The sequence below is a fragment of the Micropterus dolomieu genome, linkage group LG20 (assembly GCF_021292245.1).
Source record: "Micropterus dolomieu isolate WLL.071019.BEF.003 ecotype Adirondacks linkage group LG20, ASM2129224v1, whole genome shotgun sequence".
NCBI lineage: Eukaryota > Metazoa > Chordata > Actinopteri > Centrarchiformes > Centrarchidae > Micropterus > Micropterus dolomieu.
Genome location: NC_060169.1, coordinates 11,475,607 through 11,487,008, shown reverse-complemented (window position 1 = coordinate 11,487,008; position 11,402 = coordinate 11,475,607). Strand labels below are relative to the sequence as shown.

The following is an 11,402-nucleotide window of genomic DNA, read 5'->3' as shown; positions in this document are numbered from 1 at the left end:
CCTTGGTGTTTGGTTTGATAGTAATTTAAATTTCGAGCAGCACACCACAAAGCTTGTTCAATCATGTTTTTATCAACTTAGAAATATAGCAAAAATTCGATCTATGTTAACTTTTAAGGACACCGAGACCATTTTGCCTTCATCTCATCACGCCTGGATTACTGCAACAGCCTTTTCACCTGTTTAACCCAAAAATCTATTGATCGACTCCAGACTGTCCAGAACTCAGCTGCCAGGCTTTTAACCAGAACAAAGAAATATGACCACATCACCCCTATTTTAGCTTCATTACACTGGCTCCCAGTATGTTTTAGAATTGACTTTAAAATTCTATTGATCACTTTTAAAGCTCTTCATGGCCTCTCGCTTTGTTATATTTCTGAACTTTTAGTCCCATACACACCAGCACGTACCTTGAGATCCTCGGGCAGAGATCTGTTGTCTGTTCCAGACTCTCGACTGAAAACTAAAGGGGACAGAGCGTTTGCTGTCAGGGCCCCGAGGCTCTGGAACAGGCTGCCCGAGGAAATCAGGTCGGCTGAGTCAGTGAACTCTTTTAAGTCCCTTCTTAAAACATACTTTTATAGGAGAGCCTTTCCCGATCTTATTTGACTTTATTTTATTGTATTTTACTAATTTTATATTTATCTTAAATGTGTATTTTAGTCTTTTCAATGTTTTCATGCTTTTATCTTGTATTGTTTTTGTAATATTGTCTCTTGGGTATTATTGTGTTTACACTTGTTAAAGCACTTTGTAACTTGTTTTTGAAAAGTGCTCTACAAATAAAGATTATTATAATTATTATTATTATACTATTCTCTGAAAAGTTTTATACCTTCTGACCTCAATACTTTTATGTTCAAATATTTTATGTTTAGTGTAATGCACCAAGTAACCAAACAAATTCCTTGCAGGTGCAAGACTACTTGGCAATAAAGCTGATTCTGATTCTGAAAGATAAAAAAAAAAAAGATTATTGTGTATATCCACTGTAAAATTAAGCAGCAAGTGTCTGATCACTGTGAGAGTGTCATAACATCTTTTGCTTGACATTTACATGGCATTTTGTGTTTCAGGAGTAACCTTTTCCTTGTTTAAATGATTAATTTCAGGAAATTAATCATTTTCACCCTTTAAAAAAGGGCTTCTGGCTTTGTGAAAATACAATATAGGACTATATTGTATTTTCACAAAGCCAGAAGCCCTTTTTTAAAGGGTGAAAATGATTGTTTGCTTGCATAGATTTGTGCTTTCTCTCACCTGTGCAAAAATACTGTATGTGTGTAAGTGAATGAGAATCTACAGTTTGTATTTTATCCAGGCCACCCTCTCACCTAGAGGTTTCTTTTTCCACCTCTTATTCCTTTCTTTTCCTCTGCTTAACACTATAACCAATATCATTTCTTGTGCTGTAGGCGGTCTTATCTCGCCTCCACATAATGACTCTGGACCCCACGACACCTTTCATTTGCTATCACATACAATTAAAGCACGCAAAATTTCCTGGCAGCTCTTGACAAACCACAGAGATAAACTGAATTTAGAGATGTTCTTTCTGCGTGGCATATTACATCCTGCTGGTTTACTGGTCATTGTTATTTCTGTGTTTGTATCTGTAATGCCTGTGTGGAAGAAATATTTCAATTCATCACCTGTAAGGGGTCTTTCATGGATCCTTTCGATGCTTGAGTGCCTGCTGATGGCTTGTCATCCTTTTTTCATCTCTGATACCTGTGAAGTTCCATTATCCTGAGGCGGCCGAGGGTCCATTGAGACATCACTTTCTACACGAACCCCCTTGGGTAATTGCAGGATGTGGAGCCACCAGGAGATCAGGTAAATTCGACTAGTCAGCCTGTGAAAACACCACATCTCAGAGCCCTCACAGGAGCAAAACCTGGCTCACACCTATGAATACTGCATTAAACTGCTGTTTTACTGCATGGGTGATAGTTTCAAATGACTAGATCTAAACTGAGCTCAGATTCTCAGCATGCCGTTTTAATGCACAGTCTAAAGGGGAAAAGCAAAACAGGATAGTTAAAAGGCTATATGGATCAGTAAAACAAATTACATAAAACACTTCATGTTTACTATGGCCGGGAGATCAAGTGGCTGTTCCCCACCAAAAAATAAAGCTATCTGTCCATCAGAAAACTGTAAATCACAGAGCTATTTTCTCATGTTTGTCATTGTTAGGCATATTGGTAATGTAGCCTATAGTGCAAGGCATAACAGCATTTTAACCTGGATTTTGATGGGAACTTTAAGTAGACATACTTAAATTAGAATATGTTTTAGAAAATGATAAACTCTTTCATGTATAAAGAGTGGAACAGAGAATATAAAACAATCCTTAAAACCAGAAAGATACATAGGTCATCAATAATAAAAGTAAATGCAAGACTTTACACAAGACAAAACATTAAGGATAACCCATTTTAAACATTAGAAATAATTCTCAAATTGACCACTTTCTGTCATACTTCATGTCATTTTCTTATTTTCTCTCTTATAGTCAACACCACAAACACACATAGTCTATTGATTGTTCTTTAATGGTGCATGTTGTGCACTATTACGCGCGCTGGCACCCCCACGCTCAAAACAGGGAGGAGGACATGCACACAACTCCAAGTTGGACACAAAATTGTAACCGCAGTCGTTTTGCTTTCTCTCTAAACCCCCAAAGGACCTGAGCGTATTTCTCAGAGTTTTAACTTGTATTAAAAAGTATAACACTTTAGTAGTCAGTTGGATTAACGGTGGGAGAGATGGAGCATCTGTACCCAAACGACGCGTAGCTCAACGTCACTGCTCTCCAAAGCTCGGCACGGACGATGTGGTTCACCGGCGTGGCCATCGCTTCAGTTTATGGCGTAATCAGTGTGTTGGGGCTAATCGGAAACATCACGCTCATCAAGACGTTTTGCTCTGCCAAATCCCTCCGCAATGTGCCGAATCTCTTCATGTCGAGTCTTGCGCTGGGGGACGTTTTACTGCTGGTGACCTGCGCTCCGGTGGATGCGAGCCGCTACCTGTCAGAGGAGTGGCTGTTCGGGAGAGTGGGCTGTAAAGTCATCCCCTTCATTCAGCTCACCTCGGTTGGGGTGTCTGTGTTCACTCTCACTGCCCTCTCTGCTGACAGGTAGGCAACGGTCTTTGTTGTTAAAATCATCATTGGCCCTATAATCAGTAAGCTACAACTTTAAAAATAGCCATCATAGCAGGAAGTTTTCCAAAGGTAATCTTGTTTTTGTCTTTATAAAATAGATAACTACACGCCGTATGTAGGCTACAATACTGATGTTTTACTATTATAATGGAGAGCAAAAATGTAATCTCTTATATTGGTCAGGGGCTCTTTTCTGCGCACGAGATAACTTTGTTCGTCTGTTTAAAGGTGTTGACATGTGTAAAACTCAAGGTAATCACTTGCAACAGTGTCAATCGTCAATTACTGCTGTCATTTAATAATTTCAAAGTTTTTGTTGTCAAATGACATATAGACGACTTTTGGATGTTCAGGTGACAAAAAATCTGTCAAAGTCTGGAGTAGATGCTTCACATCAAAATCAGTTGACAACTTCTACAATGTTTGTGTGCGATTAAAACAGCCTTTATGTTTCAGGGATATTTGATATATTGCAGGATGCATCTGTTTAAAACCAGAGGTAGAGAACAATCTGGATCACCTCACTAAACAGGCAAAAACTCCACTTGTGTGTGTGTGTGTGGGTGTGCGTGAGCCTGCATGAGGGAATGTCCAAGGTAAAAATAACCCTGATGATGTCATCATGGTGTGGAGTTAGATATCAGCCTTTACCAGACAGAGAGAGAGAAGTCATGTGACATAAGTCAGAACGCTATTTAACTTAAATCTCGGTTTCATGCGGGAGTTGAGTGCAAGTCTCCTGTGTGAAAGTCCCGAGTTTGACTCATCTACCCATCCATCCATCCATCCACCTCCTTATGCGGACTTTCTTGCTTTTTATACTACATCACCTGACTGCTATGATGATACAGCCACTAGAGGTCGCTAACAAAAAAATTAGTAGGCAGATATTAAGCAGCTTGAACAAATAACATACATGGTCGTTTTTTCTGGTGATGACATGTTGCCCCTTTCTCTTACCTACCTACCTTTTATCTCTGTCAATCATTCACAGTTAAAGGTTGGAAGAAAAACATATTAAAAACGAAGTTGAAATTTCAAACTACTTACAAACCACCTAAGCTTCTAAGCTTAGTCATTACAGCCACTCGTCCAAAGAAAGAAATTCAGCCATTGCCACAGTATTTGTCAGCTGGTTACTTGGCTCACACTGTGAAATAATAGGAGTAGGGGTGGAGGAAATTATCTACAGGGCTAAGCTGTTCTAAGTTTATTTGGTTGGAAAGCTTCTCTGTGTATCATTGGTAATCAATAATTTTAATTGCATGGTGCAGCACCAGGAAGGTGCTCAACATGTGGGCGAGGGTTGATGTATCAGAGATGAAATGGCTGCTGGAGAGGTGAGTGTTGATGGGTTTTTCACAAACATTTGTTAGTACCACACACGCTCCAAACCTTCACCACTTGTTAACTTAAGATCTTTAATGTGCTTTGTCATGTGGCAGGATCATAGAGGAAGAACATTTACATTTACTCACTTGGCAGACGCTTTTATCCAAAATGACTTACATTTGATGAACAACATACAAGCATCAACAGAGCATCAACTACAGATCTACAACTGACAATACATACTAGTAAGAGCTAACAGTACATATCACATCAATGGGGTAGATACCTAGGGAAGGAAGTAAGAGTTAACAAAAAGTTCAATCAATACAAGATCTTTGTAGGGGATAGAAGAAGAAGAGCACAGGAAGTGCATGTTAGAGGTTAGGAGTTAGAGGTGTTATAAGAGGAAGTGTTCTCGGAAGAGATGAGTTTTCAAGAGCTTCTTGAAGTTAGAGAGGGACGCCCCTGCTCTGATGGCGTGTGGTAGCTCGTTCCACCATCGTGGTGTCACAGATGATAATAGCCGGGACTGGGATTGCTTTGTGTGAAGGGATGGCAGAGCCAGGCGGCGTTCATTGGAGGAGCGTAGCGCCGTTACTGTTTCCCTAATTGTTTGCCAAATTCATGTAGGTTTGGCATCTTTGGAATAACTTCCAGGACTCTTGAAGGCATTGTCATCTGCAATCAATTTTAACACAACCTATCAACTTTAAGACATTCTACAAAATTTGACCAAGTATACTGTCATATGTCAATTTGTTACCATGTCATTAGCACTATTTCCAAAACTAGTATTGTTTACACATATTATTCTACCATATTTTCAGAACTTTGAAAAAATCTCAAAAATAGTGAAACATCATGCGAATATCATTTTTTAAATAAAACATATAATGGAATAGCATAGATAAATATAGGTTAAATAGGCTATATGATATTACAGTGAATGTTCATATGTTTATATATATTTCATAAAAAATTATAAATCTATTATCTTAGCATAACTACTGAGTGCTAGAGATGGCTCAATTATGTTGAGTTAAAGCTGGTTTAGACAGTTTATTTCAGAAGCAATCTTTGTTATATTTGTTATATTTGTCATTCTGCACAAACAGTGTTGAGTGGTACAATTGTCAGACCTACAGAGTCATGATTGTGTTGTGCAATTCAGTTCTAGGAAGTCTAGGTAATCAAGGTAATGATTTCAATTGAGTACGGCTCTTATAAATTACTACTCTGAGTAAATAGAAATATAATAAAATTAAATAGACAGTGAAGTTGAAGTGATCAAAGAAAAAAGTACTTGACTATGTTCTGTATAACATGGCTGTTCATTTCATTGGCTCAAAGATTTTAATAATCATTACTTCCTTCAAATATTCAAAAAAAAACCCAGATTGATATTAACTCATAGATGAGGCTTGTTTTGATTGCCCCTAATTTTCTATAGTACTTCCTGAAGTTTAACAGGGGTAATGCTTTTACCCCAATGCTTAATAGATCAGCTGTAAGACAGTATTAAGAACAGCTTTTGGGTTGCCAGATAGCAAAAAATATATATCTGGCTGGCGTTTACTTTCCTCTGGCATTATACTTGCTTTGTTCTTTTTCTTGTAGTTGATTTTGATTTTTAAATTGATGCAGGATGATCCCTCCAATGGACCATTTGAACACAGACCTTCTGGAAAAAGAGCTGCAGAACACCTCGGCCAGAATTAATTTATTTACAACCCCTACCATGCACATTTCACTTCTGCTGTGCTGTTCTCGCTTTGTTAGACCAGCTATAATCAATATTTATATTATGTATAGATCACGTGACTACTTGTATGTAAATGGGTTGTTCATAGTGATGAACTTATCTTCAACTCAGCTAACACTGAAAAAAACAAAAACAAATACTGTACACTGTGTGCACCTAGTGAACAAAGTGTGATATTAGATAGCAATATATTTCCCTCAGGAGATGGTTGAGACCAAAAACAAGCCTAAAATGAGAGTGAATATTGAACTTACATTTACCAGGAATCCAGACAAGAAAGAATGATGATGTTGCTCTGTATCTGCTGGACTTGTAAAAGGGCAAATGTTTGCTAACAAGTTGACCATTTCAACTAAAACCACTACTTGTAAGGGGCCAAAACATCTGTTATTATAGGTTCAAGTGCTGAATGCAACAAATGTGTGTTGATGAGTCATCAACATCTATCTATCAGGTACAGGGCCATTGTGAAGCCCCTGGACATCCAAACTTCAAGCACCACTACCAGCATTGTCCTGCGGGCGGCGCTCATCTGGTTCTTCTCCCTGGTCCTGGCCATCCCCGAGGCCATCTTCTCTGACCTCCACACCTTCAACATCACCTCCACTAATGAGAGCTTCGTCACCTGCGCCCCTTATCCCCATGCTGGGGAATTACACCCTAAAATCCACTCCATGGCTTCCTTCCTCATTTTCTACGTCATTCCCCTGCTGGTCATATCTGTGTACTACACCTTCATTGCCCTGAACCTGATGAGGAGCGCCTCAAACCTTCCTGTGGAGGGGAATGTGCATGCAAGACAACAGGCCAGTATTAAAACATTATCAGGGCCGTATTCCAATTTATAACATGCTGACATCAACACGTGCCCTACCCCTCAGGAAAAATGTTTTAATTTTTTGAATTATATATGTGGATTTCTTCAGACTAAAAATTGGTGAGAAAACACACATTGTTTTGTTTATTCATTTATTGGTTGGCCTAAAATTAGTCAAAATTTCAAGTTCATTTCAAAATGATGAGTATTTTTACTTTTGATACTTTATTACATTACACACTTTAATACATTTTGCTGATGATACTTTTACTTAATGCGTGACTTTGTAACAGATTATTTTTAATATTGGAGAAACTAGCAGGATACAGCTAGATTTTCAAAGTATCCAACTAATAAAAACCCACCTCCTCCCTTCAGGCCTCTCTCCAAAGCCACTTGCCCACAACACATTATCATGCACAGTTAGTGCACGGCCAGAGTGTGCACAGGTAGACAGGCCTGTCAATCATTTGTGTCAGAGCATTTGATATATTGGTTGCTGCTGGGATGTAAAGACAATTAGAACAAATATAACAAAAAATACTTCAGAAATAAATTGCCTAACCCAGCTTTCAGTAAAATAACTGAATAATTCTTCCACCACCGGCACAAATACAATTGAACATACAGTTTTTTGGATGTGTTTAATGTTTAATAAACATTAATGTCTGTTATACAACAGCAGTGCTCTTTGGTTTTGACTTTTTTTTCTATGACCAACAGGTTGAATCAAGAAAGCGCTTGGCCAAGACAGTGTTGGTATTTGTTGGGCTCTTTGCAGTATGCTGGCTTCCCAGTCACGTCATTTACTTATATCGCTCCTATCACTACTCCCAGGTAGAGAAAAGCCTGTTTATTTGTTTGTATACACTAACTCACAGTCACAATCTGAATCTTTATTTGTTGTTTGTTGTTAAGTGTTATTCTTCTACATTTTACATTTTGTATTTATTTTATATATTTAAATCTGTTTATTTCATACCATCTGTCTATTCCATATTTAAATATTTCTACATTTATTTATGTCAGCTGTATGTTTGTCTACGTGCAGCACCTTATCTCCAAAGCAAATTCCTCGTACGTGTAAAAAACGACTTGGCAATAAAGCTCTTTCTGATTTTGATTCTGATTGTGATTTATTTGTTTATTTAACAAACAAATTGATTCATATTTGGAATTATAAGTTGACTGAATTCACAGCTGGATGTAAACATTTATGCAGTTTATTGTATTTAGTTGTTACTGTCATTTGTATTCGTCATATGTATATGTATAAGTTTAGCTGCCTAAAAAAATACAAGATACTAAAGGATATTTGTAACATTACATTCCAGCTACCTAAATGAATTAAGCATTCATTAGCTGTGTAAGTGTTAATGGTCAAGTTGGAAATGCATAGTGGAGTCAGAATTTTACTCATCATATAATGAACGATTTGTCTTTAACAAATGGAGGTTGTGTAGATAACGGGAAAGATAAAGAGGTCTAGAGGAATTTAAATTACATCTGGAGTGTCTGATCAAATAACGAAAAAGCTATTGATGAAAAAACAGGTCATAAATATCACGAGTTTTGTTAGCTCCGGTTTTATTTTAAAGTTGTCTGCCTCTGGTGTTGTTGTCTGAACTTTGCTTCTTGTCTGTGCTGATTGTCTTGAGTGTTTCCGCCTGTGTCAATCACCGTGCCCTCTCTGTCCTGTTTATAAGTCTGCGTATTCTTATTGTTGATTGTCAATCGCCCACGTTCTATAGTCAAGTGGCCCTGCCTGGCGTCTGTGTTTCCTGCCTGTGTTTTGGATTATGGATTGCCTGCCCATTGGATTTGTTTGCTTTTGTTGGACTGCTTGCCTGGTATGACCCTTGCCTGCCTCAACTCCGAGTAAGCTTGATCGCCTTTTGTTTTTCCAGTTAAATAAACATCACTAACTGTACATGCTTGGCCTTAGTGTCTGTGTTTGGGTTTCCTGTGTCTGTGCTTGGCTAAACCTGTCAATAATAGGTTTTTGGTATATATTGAATTATTTGTTTAAAAAAAGATGTGTGCATTTAATAGAAGGCAGTTTAGATGAAAATTTAATGTCTGGACAACTCTATTTGTCTGTCTCTCCATTGTATTAACCATTTTTCTCAACCCCCCACCCCTACCAGGTGGACACTTCCCTGGTACACTTTGTGTGCAGTGTTGTAGCTCGTATCCTGGCCTTCACCAACTCCTGCCTCAACCCCTTTGCCCTTTATCTGCTGAGCAAGACCTTCCAGAAGCAGTTTAACCAGCAGCTGTGTTGTTGTTGTCGTATGATCCTTAAACACTCCTCGCAGAGCCTGACACATTATAATACCCGTGTGACCTCTGTCCGCAGCACACATCACTCCATAGCCAGTCTAAGCATGATGAATGGCAGACGGGTCCATCAGGAGGATTGTGTGTAAGGGAAGTGTATTTGTTTACAAAACACTGTGATCATAACAACCTTGCATAAAGATATATAGTTGAATTGTTGTTTGGGGACTTGGGACAGACATTTTTATGATGATTATAAAAAGAACTGCCAGAATCAAAGCAGAATACCCTGATATATATCCTGACACTGACTGATTAGTATTGGTCAAACTCCAAAAACACTGAACCCCATGTCCTAGAAAATTAATTTACACATATAATACTAATTTGCTTTCCTGATTACATCTTGATGGTAATTGCTGTCTAGATTATGTTCACAGGCCACCTTATTTTCCAGTGAACAAGGTGTCATATTTCTGTACCACATGGTTGTGATAAGGCACCACGTGTCCCGTGTGTGTAGATTTAGGCAACAAACACACTTTGGTTAAGGTTAGGGAAAGATGGAGGTTTCCAGTCATGTCTTGTGATTCAAGTTGCTCAGGACTTCTGTTAAAACCAAGTGTTAAACCAAGACTACAATCTTCCTCCAAGCTTAACAATGGTGAAAATAGCAAAAGACAGCTAGATTTTGAAAGTATCTAAACCAAAAAAAAAATCCTCCATTCAGACCTCCCTCCAACGCCACTTCCCCGTAACACATTTTCATGTGCAGTGAGTGCACGGGCAGAGTGCGTGCAGATAGGTAGGTTGACAGGTAGTAGGTAGGTTGAGTGGTAGGTAGGCCAGCCAGTCATTTCATTCTGCTCAAAGCATTTGATTTATTGATTGCTGACTAAACCTGAAAGAAATCATCAGGGCAATTTTTTGAGATTTGGCAAAGCTCCTCCAGAACAATCAACTGTTGTCACAGGCTGAGTAGTCGTCCCCATGACAACTTAACTGCCCACCCTGTGTAGAACTTGTGGACTATCCCTTTGAGGGTACCACTCAAGCATACAAATTCTGACACAAGTGCATAATTGGGATAGATTTTTTCTTCTGTGAACAATAATCATCTCTAATGAAGCTACACATAGAGTATTTAAGGAAGTGAAAGACATAGTTTTTGTAGAAACCAGCATTAGTCTTTGGAAAAGGCAGAATTGGAGCGAGTCACCCCTTTAGTACCAAGACAATACCACTTCAAGGATAGTAAAATAACTTTTATATGATAAAGACAATGATGTTGCCAAAAGTTAAAAGTTTCATCAGTGGGTTCTAATGTGTGGTATAATTTTATATTGGTGTATAATATTGATGGATGATATTCTGCCTGTGCCCTGTTTCTGTATGTGTCTAATATTTCAAAATGTTAGATGCTGTGATAACTGTGAAATCTGAACTGTACCAGATGTGTATTTTAAATATTAGTTGTCCTCTGGTTACAGAATGTTTATTGAGCTGTGTTGTACAGTGTGAAAAATGGACAGTGAACGTAAATGCATGTATTAGAAATCACATTTGTAATTTGTTATGAGAATGTGTGTTTATATTTTTTAAAGTTGTGTGTGTGTGTTGACACAGTTTACATGCAGTTCTCAAGGAAATTAAATTGGCAGAGCATCAATGTTTAGTTTAAACGTATTGCACCATGCATTTCTCTTCACCGACAGAAGAAAAACTATATAAAATGTCAAATAAGTGTGTAGTATATCCCTTTCTTTAATATATTGCATAGTGAAAGTGGATCCTCATATGCATCTTTGTACTGTGGTTATCTTTAGACTCTTAGTCCTGTTGACTATGTATATACCACAGTGTTTCTGCACCACTGCATTCACTGGACATGATTATTCTACACTGTCACATGCTAGATTTACAGTCACTATATCACACTGCAATGTCCTAATTTGGTGTTTCACAGAGGGAGAGGAACATGCCCAGGTTGTGATGAGTGGGTGCATAATTCAGTCTGGATAGTGTTTGTTTAA

General features: G+C 38.1%; 1 protein-coding gene across 1 annotated transcript; it reads left to right on the top strand.

The window, feature by feature from the left end:
- Positions 1-2,843: 2,843 nt before the first annotated feature.
- On the top strand, positions 2,844-9,518 carry grpr (gastrin-releasing peptide receptor). Its single transcript, XM_046033242.1, has 4 exons — positions 2,844-3,151; positions 6,727-7,078; positions 7,813-7,926; positions 9,237-9,518. Exons 1-4 carry the CDS (start codon positions 2,844-2,846, stop codon positions 9,516-9,518), a joined length of 1,056 nt encoding a protein of 351 aa, XP_045889198.1.
- Positions 9,519-11,402: the final 1,884 nt, after the last annotated feature.